The 15,268-nt window shown below is 47.8% G+C and overlaps 3 protein-coding genes across 3 annotated transcripts; all 3 read right to left on the bottom strand.

Annotated features, from left to right (window-relative positions):
* Nucleotides 1-5,946: 5,946 nt before the first annotated feature.
* On the bottom strand, nt 5,947-8,027 carry LOC124694298 (expansin-A15-like). The gene is made up of 4 exons (XM_047227297.1): nt 7,874-8,027; nt 6,750-6,926; nt 6,351-6,672; nt 5,947-6,274 (listed from the first exon to the last, which is right to left on the bottom strand). The coding sequence occupies exons 1-4, from the start codon at nt 8,025-8,027 to the stop codon at nt 5,947-5,949; spliced, it is 981 nt and encodes a 326-aa protein (XP_047083253.1).
* Nucleotides 8,028-10,045: 2,018 nt separating this feature from the next.
* On the bottom strand, nt 10,046-11,351 carry LOC124694442 (transcription termination factor MTERF4, chloroplastic-like). The gene has a single exon (XM_047227427.1). The coding sequence runs from the start codon at nt 11,341-11,343 to the stop codon at nt 10,189-10,191; it is 1,155 nt and encodes a 384-aa protein (XP_047083383.1). The 5' UTR covers nt 11,344-11,351; the 3' UTR covers nt 10,046-10,188.
* A 2,202-nt stretch (nt 11,352-13,553) lies between these two features.
* LOC124694440 (expansin-A12-like) lies at nt 13,554-14,420 on the bottom strand. The gene is made up of 2 exons (XM_047227424.1): nt 14,288-14,420; nt 13,554-14,182 (listed from the first exon to the last, which is right to left on the bottom strand). Exons 1-2 carry the CDS (start codon nt 14,418-14,420, stop codon nt 13,554-13,556), a joined length of 762 nt encoding a protein of 253 aa, XP_047083380.1.
* Between the last annotated feature and the right edge of the window lie 848 nt (nt 14,421-15,268).

Below are 15,268 nucleotides of genomic sequence, written 5' to 3'. Positions count from 1 at the left end.
CCCGTGGAACACATCAGCCGGCTCATAAGATGAAGTGGTTGATCGAGCGATCGTGGTTTTATTGGCCCACTATGCTTGAAGATTGCTTCAATTATTACAGGGGTGCCAAGCATGTCGATGTTTGGAAAAATTCAGATGGTGCCAAGATCAGCGATGAACCCCATCATCAAGCCTTGGCCGTTTCGGGGTGGGGCATGGATATGATCGGCAAAATCCATCCGGCATCGTGTAAAAAACATGAATGGATTTTGGTCATCACAGCATTACTTCACCAAGTGGGTGGAGGCCGTCCCTATGAAAAAGGTAACATCGAGGACGTGATCAAGTTTGTGAAAGAACACGTCATTCATAGGTTTGGAATCCCCGTACTATCACGACCGATGGAGGTTCGGTCTTCACTTCTAAAGAATTCAGAAGTTCTCGTGATGACGTAGGGATTAAACCGATCCGATCATCCCCATACTATGCTCAAGCTAACGGACAGTGCCGAGGCGTCCAATCAAAGCCCGATCAAGCTGATCAAGAGGAAAATTGACGAGAACCCTCGGGATTGGCACGAGAAGCTATCAGAAGCGTTATGGGCCTACCGCATGTCGTGCCATGGAGCTATAAAGACCTCGCCGTACCAGCTTGTCTATGGACAGGAGGCCGTATTGCCTTGGGAAATTACGTGCTGGATCAAGACGCGTCACGTTTCAGAATGATCCGACAGCCGAAGAGTATGCAGCTTTGATGAGCGACACTATTGAGGACGCAACGTAACTCGAAGCTTTGGTCGTTGGAGAAGATTAAGGAGAACAAAGCCAGGGTGGCTCGTGCTTACAACAAAAAGGTTAGGCCAAAGGAGTTCCAAGTTGGTGATCTTGTGTGGGAAGCCGTGTTGCCATTGGGAACCAGGGATAAGGCATATGGCAAATGGTCTCCTAATTGGCACGGCCCGTACAAAGTGGTCCAGGCCTTGAAGGGTAATGCGTACATGCTGGAGGAATTGAGCGGCGAAAAGTTCCCCGTGGCCGTTAATGGTCAACACCTCAAGAAATATTTCCCAAGCATGTGGGATGATGGACAGTAAGATGTGGGGGCCGATTTCAGAATCGGCCAGTAAAAAAAAAAACATATATATATATCAGAGCCGATGCACAGGCATCGACTTGAGAAAACGTATGGAGATTAACAGTATGCAAGTACAGCCGATGCACGGGCATCGACTTCAGAGAACAGAGCCGATACGCTGATATCGACTTTAGCGAAATAAGTTTATACAACAGCTTGGCCTCAGACAGCAAGATGAGCCGATATTTTGCCATCGGCTCCCTGTACGACAACTCCATTCGACAATCGACAAGGGAGCGAAATTAGTTGAGGGATTTTCTTCATTGATAAGGGGATTTCTTACAAAGAAAGAGCCGATTGCTCGGGAAGGGAGAACAAAAGAAGGGTCTATTGACCAATCTACTATTGCTAGGCCTATACTAGTAGATCTTAATCTACGGGCCGTCGCTTCCTTCGTCGTCGTCCTCGGAACTCTCATCGGCACTACCGCCGATGGGTTCCTCGTCGCCGCTCCCGTAGCCCTCTACGGGAGCTTCGTCTTCGTCTTCATCGTCGCCGCCGTCGTCGTCCCACCACATGCGGAGGCGCTCGCCGGCGGGTAACCCTCGAGGGAGTCGTCGTCGTCGTCATCGTCTTCCTCTTCCTCTTCTTCGAGGTGGGGCAGCCGTCCCGTGGGAACCGGGTCGTCCTCGCTCTCCGACTCCAGCTTCCCCGACGGCGAGGAACCGAAGATCTTCGTCCCCGCTGGTCGTGGACCGGTCGTCTTCGGACCGGACAGAGGAGGCATGGTCTTCCGTGTCCCATGCTTCGGGGCGCGGATGTCCGGTGGCGTCTCGCGGGAGGAGGAGGACCCGTAGGAAAGCTCGGAGGAGGAGTCGTGGAAGACCGACGAGGAAGAAGAAGAAGAGGAAGACATGGCCGTGGGAGTTTGGGGGTTTTTGGTGCCGATGGCCAGAACAGAGCAGGATGGTGAAATGGCGAACCGCTCAGAGCGGTTAAATAAAAGGGGGCCACGGTGAAAAAATTCAATGACACAGCAGTTTTCGAGGAGGCAGTACCCAAAGACAACGGTCAAATCGCGCGGAGCAATGGTTCTGCTCTGCCATGACATGACCCGACGAAAGAAAAACGTAATGATTTTGGAAATATCATTTCCAAAACCAGGGGGGCATGTGTTATCACCAGAATTTGACCAAGTCAGAGGTGGGCCGCGATCGAAGATAGACGTGAAGAAATATATATATAGAAGAAGTATGTGGATCGGCCTTTCATACCAAGTTGGGCTTAATTGCCCGCGTATCTGTAACATATTAGATCGTATCTTAGTTTAGGGATAGAATCTTACTCGTGCACGGTTTGGTGCACGCCCGCATTAGAGAGTCCGCCGGACTATAAATATGTATCTAGGGTTTATGGAATAAACAACAACTCACGTTCAACCCCAAAACAAACCAATCTCGGCGCATCGCCAACTCCTTCGTCTCGAGGGTTTCTATCGTAAGCGACATGCTGCCTAGATCGCATCTTGCGATCTAGGCAGCACAAGCCCTACGTTGTTCATGCGTTGCTCGTACCGAAGCGCTTTTGATGGCGAGCAACGTAGTTATCATTAGATGTGTTAGGGTTAGCATTGTTCTTCGTTTAAGCATGCTTACGTAGTGCAACCCTTGCATATCTAGCCGCCCTCACGCCTATCTCAGTGTGGGGGCGGCACCCCGCTTGATCATTATTTAGTAGATCTGATCCGTTACGATTGCTCCTTGTTCTACAAGGATTAGTTTAATATCTGCAATAGTTAGGCCTTACAAAGGGGGAGGATCCAGTGGGCACGTAGGGTGGCGTTCGCAAGTCCTAAACGGGATGTTCCGAGGATCAACTTCATGTTGGTTTTTAGGCCTTGTTTAGGATCGGCTTACGAGCACCGTGCGTGGCCGCGAGGCCCAACCTGGAGTAGGATGATCCGATTATGCGGTGAAAACCCTAAATCGTCGTAGATCTCATTAGCTCCATCTTGATCAAGCAGGACCACCAAGTATTCGTGCACCCCGTACGAATCATGGGTGGATCGGCTCTTTCAGCCGATTCACAGGACAACCTGAGAGCCGATCGAGGCTCGTATTTAATGTTTACATGTATGCCCTGCAGGAAACTAAGCGAGGCATCCCCATCACCTTCCTGACCAGGTATAGGTCAGGTGGCACGCCCTTGCACTTCGCATCGCCGCGTGTGACCAGAAGAGCATTGCGGGCCGTCGCTCGGAGGGGTCTCAGCCAGCCGCAGCTCTAGGCTCTTCCCGGCTCTACGGTGTTGACAAGGCCGCTGCCCGCCGGTGGGTTTTGGCAGTCAACACACACAAAGTTATTGCCTCATTTTAAAAATTAGTAATTGACGCTTTTTAATCATAATTAGTCGGAGAATAATTCTCTTTGTTTGCCCCGTTTCAGTATTTTTTACTTGCTCGTCGACGAGTTCTAAGGACAATATTTGTAAACACGAAGAGATTTGCAAGATTACCCAATCTAATCAATATACACCAGGGGAAAATGTAGTGTATGTCAGTATGGGTATAAGTTGTTTGATTTTTTTTTTCTTAATCTTGCTCACGTTTCTAAGATAATGGATGATCAACATCTAACTTTCATGGTCCCAACTTCACTCCATATATAATCGGTAGGATAGAAATTACGAACCAGATTCTCTAACATAAGTCCAACTTTGAGTGGCTAACATGTGGGCCCTCCATCCAGTGACCCTGCATGTCAGTGATCTAAAGTCATCTGACTTGAGTGAAGGTGTAAGACAATAGGGTTTGAGGAAGAGACCGTTCAAAACCTGAACCGTGTGACATCCTTTGTATTTGTATTCTATTTTATAAAAGATGTTTTATTATTTAAAAAGTTTAAATATTATATCCGTTTTTTACATAACTAGAATGCACACACCTGCTTAAATACAGACGAGCGTAAAATAAAAAAGAGACGCAATACAGGTAACAAAAGAGAAACTGTATAGATGCCTAAGGTCACGGAGAAACAATTCAAAGACAATATCGTCATCCATGTTGGATAATAATACTGCTCATTGTGTCCACCAACCATGTAAACACCTGCATAAACATATCACGATTTTCCACACGTTGTAGAGATGGTTATGAACGGAGCAAAGCTATGCGCCTGTAGATGATTTGCATAAGAGAAAAAAAATTCATTTAAAATCTTGTTATTTCTACATAGCCAAAGCAAGAAAATAACGGCTAGCGAACCCACAATAATAAGTAATTTAAACATACGATCCACACCATTTGGCATGTCTGTTGCCAAAAATATTAGCAACACTACGTGACGGGTACACGGTAGAACCTATGTAGATGACCGACCATATGGATGTAGCAAATATTCACTAAATGAATAAGTGTTTATTAGTATCATCATGATGACAGACAGTGGCGGAGCTAGAACACAAGTAACCGGGGTGCCATGCCGTAAGAAAAGGTGCCACAGAAGAGAAAAGAACTTTATTTCCAGGGTGCACATTTGGTAAAACAAAATTCCACAATGAAAAACTAGGACCAACAAAATCTCTTTAGAACGTCACATTTGATTAGGATGACTCCAACACATTGGTGTTTGTATCACCCTTGTGACGAACAATGTATATAGAGTTGGATATAGTTTCCAAAGTGTAGCGTTGTCCAACTATTTATCCTCGCATAACCTAATTTCCATGTCATCCTTAATTAGGAACGAACCATATGGAATGAAGTATTTCTTGGTCACCCTAGTTTTCAATAAGCTTGGGACATTGTACCTGAGCCTGTGTACTTTCTTTTTAAAAGGGTTTGACATACGCCATCTTCGGTAGGAAGCCTAAAAGTCATTTAGGTAGAAGAGGTCTATTCTATACCTCAAGGTCATTAATCCCAAGCCTTTCTTGATCCTTGGTTGGGCAAACCACATTTCATTTGGTTAAGGAAATGGATGTATAACCTAGCCACCTAGGTTTAATTCCTCGCAGACGCAGATTTGCGTTTCTATTATTTTTTTAGAAACAATTGTTGTAGAGTTTCCCCTACTGCATTCCTTAAAAAAAAACTACACTTCATTTAGCTAATGGATATTTATTTTATTTCTATCTCATTGCCAAGAGAGTCTTTTGAAGTAAGGAATCATATAAAGTACACTATTATTTAGTACCAAATTGATGAGATCTAATCTTCCGCTAAGAAATAATAATTTTTCTTTCGAACTACTTAATCTCTTCCGTGATCTCTCTTCGACATGTTTCCATTCAAATTTATTAGAGGATCCCTAGTTACAAGGACTGCAACAGATTTACAGTCAGCTAGGATTAGCTAGAATACTTAAGGACTACTTATTCTTTTTTGAGAAAACTTGCTGCGTACGTATTAATCAACCGGCACACTTAGATGCCAAGAGTTCTACAACAAAATCCGGAGGGGAAACTAACCAGATGTTACACACATGCCCAAGCTATTTATGTTTATTTGCTAGATTTTCTTGTATCAATACTGCAAGTTTAGTGTGGTTATACCTAATTTTGGTCACTTACTCACTTATATTTATTAGCAAATAAAAATCCGCACAGACGAAAATGAGACAGGCTGCCTATAATGGGGCAAGAATACAAACTCCTCCGTTCTTTTCAAAAAAAAAGGGAGTGCAAACTCCTTCATGAATAGATTCTAGCCTCTCTGTTCACATCCGAGACTAAACCAGTTCCTCTCCAGGTTCTCCCTCAACATTACTCGACTACTCTTGTATCCTTCCTGAATTTCTGATCAGTCTGAAGAATTATTCAACCCAATACAACAGGAAACCAACAAAGAACTCGATCTCCAGACTGCAGCTAGCTATCCCTGTCCGACCGTGCTACCTAGAGCGATTGAGCAGAAGTGGAGAACTGAATGTTGGAGGTGAAGGCCTGGCCAAACCTCCACCACGCCGGCACGACGTTCTGGAAGACGACGGTCTGGCCGGCGGTGTCGGTGACCCCGAAGGTGATCGCCTGGCCGACGAGCGCGGCGGGGGACTGCCAGTGTGCGCCCCAGTTCCTGCTCATCGGCATCCTCTCCGTGCCCGTCCCCTTCACCCACACCGCCTTGACCGACCCGGTCCCGGCCACGTTGGAGATGAGCACCAGCAGGAAGCGCTCGAAGCCCCCCATCGTGAACCGCACCCCTCCCTGCTTCACGCACGCCACCCTACATTCATGGAGATCGAACGCCATTAGTTTATCAAAGTCAAACCACCGCCCAATGGAGGCATGTGATTATGTACCTTTGGTAGAGCACCGGCACGATGCCGCCCTTGTAGATGCCGATGCGGAGCCAGGCGGGCTGGGCCATGTCGAAGTGCGCGCGCGGCGGGTTGCACCAGCCGCCGTCGTCGCCGGAGAGCTCGTAGTTGGGCGGGCAGAAGTTGGTGGCCGTGACGGTGACCGACTTCCCCGGCAGGCACCACCGCGCCTCCGACTCGTGGTCGCACGCCACCTGGTAGCACTCCCCGCACGACGCGCCGTCGTTGAACAGCGCCGAGCTCAGCGCCGCCGTGCGCGTCCCGTACCCCGACCAGTACAGGTTCCCGTACCCGCACGCCCCACCTGCGCACGCACGCACGCACTGCTTGCTTAACCGCTCCACAGCTAAAATATAGAGCTGCTGGCTGTGGCGAACTTACCCATGGTGCCGGAGGCGTCGCTGCCGCCGTAGAACGTGGCGGAGCCCTTCGACCAGCCCGCCGTGGTTGCCGGGAAGCGAGACGCCGCGGTGACGACGAACAGCAGAAAGCTCCACGGTTTACTACTCCGCGTGATCTCCATTTCTGACTTGGCAGTGAGCGTCAGTGACAGTGAGACTGTGATAAGTAGTGAAAATTAATCTGAAGCAATCAACTGTACACGCGTACGCACGGTTCTTAAATACTATCGGGAGTGAGTGAGCGATCGATCGAGTGGAATTAACCCTGCAGGCCGGCGCATGCACGCACTGCATCGCTCAGCTACAATTGCGCTTGTAGCAGCAGGTCGGTGATCCATCAGGAATGGGATTCTACCGTATACACGGACCTTCGTGCACGATTTGGTCCGTCGGATTCAAATTGTTTTCTGTTTTAAGATTTGTGCTGCACTAAATCAATCAGTTTCACTGTGTTCTGGAAATCTAAGTTAGATTGATTCGCAATAAAACATGATGATTTAGTAGTTTTGCTGCTCTCCATCGTCTCATTTCTTTCACCTTAGCTTCTGCCATGCACATGCATCGACAGATTGTAAAGCAAGAAAAAAAAAATCCCGATCATCATCGACGTGTCTTCTATTCCTTGAGCTGTGTACGATCACTGACACTTGCGCATCTTCTGTACATGCTGCCCTTTTTCTTTTCCAGGGAAAAAAAGTACAGTACTCGATTAACAAGGGAATGGTTAACTGAACAGGCTTGTCTACCATACTTCTCACGACAAACAAGTGTCATCTCCTGAGTTGCTAGTATCCTCACCAAAGTTGACATGCCACACAAGAGGGGTCAGCCCGCCAGCCGGGCTGGTGATAAGAGGAATCCTTCCTGACACTGTTGGTAAGTGAACCGGCAGCTCACATGAGGACGGCCACAGCCCACAGGGACGGCCAGGTGCGCTGCTATGGTCAGATTCAGACTCAGACTCAATGCACAGTCAGACTCAAGCAACAACGGAATCTATGTGAATGTGTTCCAGCCTTCCAGGTACCGGAGGCCTTCCGAACAGGATCTCACTTCTGCTTCCTCGCCGCTGAAAAATTAAAACCAAAGTAGTTCTACAAATACCATGAATCTTGTACAATGCCCCAGCGAAACCCGCAACTGCCACGGTGCTGTTCTTCCTTGTCATATGGTAGTTCATTGGGCCAAATCCCTGAGCCCCTAGTCCTTTTGCTGCAGAATCAGGTACACTCCCAAACTCTACCTCGCCTCTATCCATGCGAAATCGCCTAATAAAATGTTCGTCCATCACTTGTAACATGGGGACATAAAGAAATGACGGTATGCTATTATAAACTATGTGGTCGACCTAAAGTTATCCAGAGAACATGTAGACGAGTTAGTTTACATGTAATCGAACAGTAAACTCCACATCAAAGACATATGTAACAGCATAGACATCAGACATGGCCCTCGGAACCTCATTGCAGGGCTTTGGTAGCTGCTCTCATACTGCCTGGACAAAATGAGCTAGTGACTGCGGCACTAACTCATGTGACGAGGGGGAAGGCACTGCACAGAGAAGCGGATATCAGCAGTTGTACAAAACAGATTACAGAATGACATGCAGAAAGAGAAAAAAGTCACATTTCTACTAACAGAAAATACAGTGTACAAGGCAGATGTCAGTACCAAAACACGAGTTGTAGTCGCCGCGCAGGTGGGCACTTCTTCACCAAGGTATAACACTTTACTAGTACATAAATTCGTATTTTTGTTTTCACTAAATATATATACTATCTCTCCTCATGTTCATCATCAGTTTTTTTCTCGAACACACGCCTAAGCGTGTCTCTTGGTATATTAGACGAAAGCCGTCGAGAAGACAGGAGCAAACAAGAGTGTAGCAAGGCTACCAAAAGAGAGCAGAAGGTGCAGAAAAGGCAAGAAAGAAAGAGGAAGAAAAACAGAGAACCTAAAACTGAAGCTGTACATGACCGACTTTGCCGGTCAACTCTCTCGCACTAGGCAGCATCTTGGACTCCGCGTGTAAGGGCAGCTGGCGCAGGGCCTTAGCACCAGCAAGGAACCAGAGTTTGGCCTCTTCAAGAATTGAGAGCACAAGCTCTCGACGATTAGGGGTAGCTTCTCTGAAAACTGTATCATTGCGAGCTTTCCATAGCCTCCATAGGATCAGGATGATGATTGATCTGGCTCCTTTTTGAACTGCAGGTTGAGCATTGGAAGCTGCTGTTTCAAACCATGAGGTGAACTCCTCGTTCATCATCAGTTGCAATTGCGATTTGCATTTATCATAAAAACAAGTAACTGCTGTAGTTTTCTCTTCTTTTTCATCAGATCCACACGGTCAGGATCTTGAGAGAGATACAATGGCATGGTAACAGTAGAGGGTGCCGTTACTTCTGTTGCATCATTAAAATCCGAACATATAATTACACCACTAGACCCAGCAATATGACACTCTTTATGTCAGTGTCGTGTAATGACTTACTATAGCTCAGCTCAAAGCAACCAGATTGGGCTGAATTTTGAGGCTTTGCGAAATTGATTCCTCAATCTACAATTTCACATTGGCTAGGTTTGCTGGCAAAACATGTATATGTGGTTTTGTGAATAACATTTCACATATGCAATCACTGAATAGTGGACAATCCTCATGTCCAATTCTTCTTCAGATGTCCCTACTTCCGGCACCCTCAACAAATTTAAGTTGAACCTTCATCGGATTATCTTGTTATTCATGGCACCACCACTGGTTTGTTCTGACGGTTAATAGCAAATGTAAATGATAACTCATTTGTTGATCATGCTTTCATCTGAAGTACGTTATTTTTTCAACTTTGAATATATACCAACTTTAAGTTAGGTCAACTGTGGTATTTTGGAACAAAGATGATAAATCCTTAGAAGAACAAGGGGAAAGAAATTAAAAGGCAAACAACAAATGGACGCCCAGCAGAAGTATATTTCTAGGTAATCTAAATTTTGAACGTTGAACGGCAAACTTGGAACTAACTGGTATATTATTTGTAAGCAAAATCTAAATACTAACCATCGAACTGCAAACTTGGTACTAAATGACATATGATGGAACCGAAAAGGCGATGAAATGAAAGTGCAACATGCTAGATAACTTTGCCATGAAAGCAGATCACACTGCTACTTTTAGTAGAAAGACGCATATGATTTCATCAGGCAGGTGGAGGTGGTCCAGCCACACATCTAATTTCAATTATCTTCAACGGTGTGGGTGGAACCACAAATATATTTCCAAACTGGCGTGTAACAGACTATCTATAGAAAATAACCAACATCCAGTTACAGAAAGACCACCGAAACAAGAGTAAAGACCACCAAAACAGGAGTTACCAGCTTACTACGCAGAGTGAAGTTGCCAATCTTCAGAGCACATTCTCAGTTCATGTAGACCTGAAATTAGTTGGCATTTCCCCTTTGCAAATGGTTGCATAGTCTTCAGCAAGTTCTGGTGCAGATTCCTTGTGAGGGCATATGAACTTCTCCACGAATGCCTTCTCGCTCAGTACGATTGTATTATAGTAGTCCTGGTTCTGATCTAGCAATCCATTTGCCTTAAGAAACCTGAGAACGTAGTACCGGGGTCTGAGCCGGCCCTCCATGCTATAAGAGATAATTACCGGGCGATGAGCAATGTAGGCCGGTTTCAACCCCACCTCAGAGATGAGAAACTCGGACCTGCGCCGGAGCGCTTCCTCTGGCCTCCTCAGTAAAACTGGAGCCTTAGATACAGCATGGCTCAGTTCGGCATCAGACCACCCGAACATGCTCTTCAAGAACTCCAGTTTGGTGGTGATCTTCTCCTCGTTAAGGAGCGAGACAGCCTGCAATGCTTCCCTGAACATCCCAGAGCCACAGGGCACCCCTATACCTTGGGCACATGCCACGATTTCCCGGACGCGCTTCGGATTGGCAGTGAGCATCCTGGGCACGACCGCACACAGCTTGACAATATCGCAGTCACCTAGCCCGCATTCCTGTAGGAAGGCGACGTTGGGCTTGACTGTTCTCTCTAGGTCGAAGCCGAGGAGATAGGAGCTGCGCTTGACCGGCCGGAGGAAGTTCTCGAAGGAGCCGAAGAAGGGCAGGTAGTACTGCAGCCTGGAGGCGATGGGAGCGCAGCGAAAATGCGTGCCGGCGAGTGTGACGAGGCGCACGATCTCAGAGCGCGACAAGCCGAGGCCGGTTAGCCCGACGACTTTAGGGGCCAGCGTCTTCTCCACGTCGGAGCAGAGTAGCTTCGGATCCTTGGCGACGGTGGCGGCGACCTCGGCGCTGGTGAGGCCGAGGCCGCCGAGGAAGGCGAGCACGGCGTCGGGCTTGGAGGAGGATTTGAGTTGGGGGATCCTCCTCGAGGCCTTGAGGGCTTGAGGTCGGGTGAGGCCGCAGGTGTCGACGAGGTAGTCCTCGACGACGAATCCGGGATTCGAGGGAATGGGCGGCGCGGTGGCGGAGAGGAGGCGGCGGAGATGAAAAATTGGAGAGGTGGAGGGAGGGGAGAGAATATGGGAAGCGATGCAGCTCCGCAGGCGGAGCATGGCGCCAGCGCCGGCGCGGCGACGGCAATGGTGCGGCGGCGGCGGCGGCCCTAGAGAGATTTCTGGTGGGCTCTGCAACTCCGTGTCGTCTGCTCTCTTTTTTCTTTGGGTTTTGGCGGAACGTTCCGACTGCTAAAGGACAATCCATTTTACCCTGATGGGCTGGGAAAGTGGGAATAGGTAACTGGAATCTGATGGGCTAGTTTCTTGCAGGACCCAACTAATCGTATGGACTGTTAGAAACGAGTTTTGATCTCGCTGAATTTTTCAGGGAGCAAAGATGATGACCGTACCATGAACGAGAACAAGAAAACAACAGACATCCCAACGTACGTAGAACGTGCACATATACGTGCATGGATTTTTTTCCCCTATGGTGTACCTTTTGGTGAAGTCAAAAGAATTTTACAGATGTTTTGGTAAATTTTTGAAATTTCGATAAACCAAGCATAGTATGCGGTTGGGATCACGATGGACTCGGAGGATATTCGAGGACAAATTGTTATACTACTACCATATCCCAACCCTATGTACTTGTAGATATGAGACATTGCGGCCATCTTGGCATCTTGCCTTGCGCGATTAGTGCTCAACGCCGAGAACATGCCACAAAGCACGTAAAGCAACCAAAAGATGGATCCATATCAAAGGTGATTACTTGTTGGATGCTTTAAAAAAAAGATAATCCATATCAAAGTAAAAAGAATTTGGGGGGGGGGGCTTCTTCCCCGCTACGAGGCCCACCCTGCGAAGAACCGATACATGAACATATCTTAACCTTGAATAATTGGCATCCATAAAGATGCCTAGGGTTAGAATTAATATGAGAAGAAAAGTATTAGACCTTGGATCCTTTCGTAGGTTTTGAGCTTTTGAACCACCCAAAAGATTTGGAGACCCTTCCACCTTAATTCTTGTATTAATAAGAATTTAAAAAGGCGTCATTTCCCAATGGAAATCATTATATCCATCAATTTTTTTTTGTTGGTCGAGTTCATTATCGAAGGGTGTCACATTGTTGTGTGTTGTAGGCAATTATTTAATGAGGCATCACACTTTATCATTTTCACCACACGGATTAGGTGGCTGTGTTGCGACTGGATGCATGTGTTGTAAAGATTATGTTAAGACTACAAGGTTTTGTTGTAGTGTTACGTAGTTTGGTTTGCATATATGTTGCAGCTAATTTGGTTCTTTCACTGCTAATGGAGTAATGGGGTGTGTTTAACATAGAGTAGTGTGTTTGCATGTTTTCGATATAACAAAGGGAACAAAATGTCATACGATGTTGCATGTGTGTCTGGATGATATTGCATTGGACGGGGAAGGTTTTAGTGAGATGGGATGGCATGGGGCGTATCTGAATTAGTAGGTTATCATCAAATCTCAAGTGACCTCTCCTCTAATATGCGTGCAAGATTCTCTTGGTTGCTACTCCCTCCGTTCTGAAATAAATGACTCGAATTTATCAAGATATTGATGTATCTAGACGCATTTGTATCTACTAGATAAAGTTGAGTCACTTAATTTTGAATGGGGTTGTACACTCCATCAAGGCATGCATGTAGCGTTGGCACTTGGCACTCCAAAGGCGTAATCGCTTGTCAACCTTCTTTTTCGCCTTCCATACCACGCTTCGATCTTCACTCTTCTATCTTGGATCGATGGAACTTTACATTGGCACATGGCTGCATTACCTAAACTATTCGTGTGTTCCACATGGCTACATTGTCAAATTACCCGGTACACACAATCAAAAACACACATATACTCCACCACCCACAGTACTTAATTTCTACTCAAAGCATTGCATCGATTTCAGGGCAGTCAAAGTCCACAAATGTGCACAGGACAGAGCCATATGCATAGCCATTTTCATTCTACTAGAGCTCATTCTATTAATAAGATGGTGATTCGGTCAACATGCAGTACACTTGCTCGATCGCATGCGGCATTAGATCGGATCGATGGTGGAACATCGCAAGGCGGCAGGCACGGCGGGCAATAGATCAGTCCGGCCGGGCGGGCGAGGCGAACCCGTCCAAGCACCCACCTCAGCCATGCAAACCACCCTACTACGGCACCTAGCCAATCCCTAGTCCTACCATGCATCAGAATGAAGCTATATATCCCAAATGTGAAATGAAAGAGAAGACTGAAATAGTAGAGGCGACCCGACGCCGGCCGGCGTGCGCCGGCGGCGGTCGTCGCTAGTAGAACTGCGCGCCGGTGGTGAACGTCTGTCCGAACCCCCAGTTGGAGGGCGCGCAGTCCTGGAAGGTGAGCTTCTGGCCATTGGTGAGGGTGACGGTGAAGGAGATGGCCTGGCCGTTGAGGTAGCTCCCCGACTGCCAGTTTGCGCCCCAGTTCCTGGCCATGGACATCCACCCGGTTTTGGACCCCTTGATCTGCACCGATGAGATCGAGCCGGCGCCGCCGACGTTCGTGATCAGCACAAGCTCGAAGTAGCTGTTGCCGTTGATGGTGAACCGCACGCCGCCCGACCTGGAGCAGGGCACACGCTGGTACTTCATGGGGATGATGCCCGCGCGGTAGACCCCGATCTTCTCCCACGCCGGCTGCGCCATGTCCATGTGCCTCCGCGGCGGGTTGCACCAGCCGCCGTTGTTGTTGGGCTTGGAGTAGTCCGCCGGGCAGAGGTTGGTGGCGGTGACGGTCACGATCACCCCCTGCTTGCACGACGACGAGCTCGACTGGTCGCACGTCACCTGGTAGCACTCCCCGCACGCCGCGCCGTCGTTGAAGAGCGCCGGGCTCAGCGCCGCCGTGTTCGTCCCGTACCCCGTCGAGTACAGGTTGCCGTAGCCGCACGCGCCGCCTGAATTGGTTGCATCACGTAAAACGTCAGGCAATTGCATTGCATGGAATTAAAACTAGTGTACATGCTGAAAAGACAAGCGGAGATGAGTTGCTGTTTGCGTACCCATGGTGCCGGAGGCGTCGCTCCCGCCGTAGAATGTGGCCGAGCCGGTGACCCAGTCGGCGGTCGCCGTGGCGAGGAGGCACGCCGCGGCGGCGAAGGCCGCCAGGTGCAACAAGGCTCTGCTGCGCGCCATTTCTCCAAGTGGCTTCTCCAAGTGCAGCTGATAGGCGAGATCGATCGGCGAGTGGGAGTGAAGAGAGGAGGTGGAAAGCAACCGGAGCGGGGGTGTTTAAATAGCAAGTGCGGTGATTGAGGCCACGAGATCGGCGCGCGGGAACCCCGGCGAGGCGTCACGTGCCGACGACGATCGGGCGATGCCCCTGTGTTGCGCTCAGACGATGCGCCGTGCGCCTTAAATGCCACTCACGGCGCCACGAGCCCACGACGGCTCCTGATTCCTTTTTCCCGTCCAAAGAAATTAAAGTGTCTACGTGCTCTGCTCATCCTCTACGTTTTCGAACAAAACGAATTATACTTCTTTTACTCCTCCAAAAAAATTATACTTCTTTTACCTAAATGTCCTTGGCTCAAGTTTTAACTACTACTGTACTCGTAAACTTTTGGAAACTTATGAACTCTTATTATGGCCCCATTTTATGACGCCACTTTGGTTGACTTGTTTGAATCACTAGACTTAACCATTTTTAGCCTAGGATAGGTCAAAAAAATAGGAAAGACACGTCCCATTTATTTGGCTACTTAGGTAGGTCATGTAAAGGAAGATGACTCGACTAAGCGATGTAGGTCAAAAAATCATTTAGGTCACGCTATTTTGGGTGGCTGGACTCAACAAAAACTTGCCAAACCAAATTTTAAGTTTACGCAAACGAAACTGCGTTACTAATGATGATCATAGGATCGAACCAACGTGTGGTTGGATGATTAGGATGGCAGTGTCATCCCTAGCTAGCCCGGCCAGGGATCAAACATCAGGTTGGACATGTTGGAACGTTTTTGTTGATAGCATATAGTGTCTTCGTC

The sequence above is a fragment of the Lolium rigidum genome, chromosome 3 (genome assembly GCF_022539505.1).
Source record: "Lolium rigidum isolate FL_2022 chromosome 3, APGP_CSIRO_Lrig_0.1, whole genome shotgun sequence".
In the NCBI taxonomy this organism is placed as follows: domain Eukaryota; kingdom Viridiplantae; phylum Streptophyta; class Magnoliopsida; order Poales; family Poaceae; genus Lolium; species Lolium rigidum.
The sequence above is the reverse complement of the archived record's forward strand: the minus strand, read 5'-3'. Positions and strand labels throughout refer to the sequence as shown.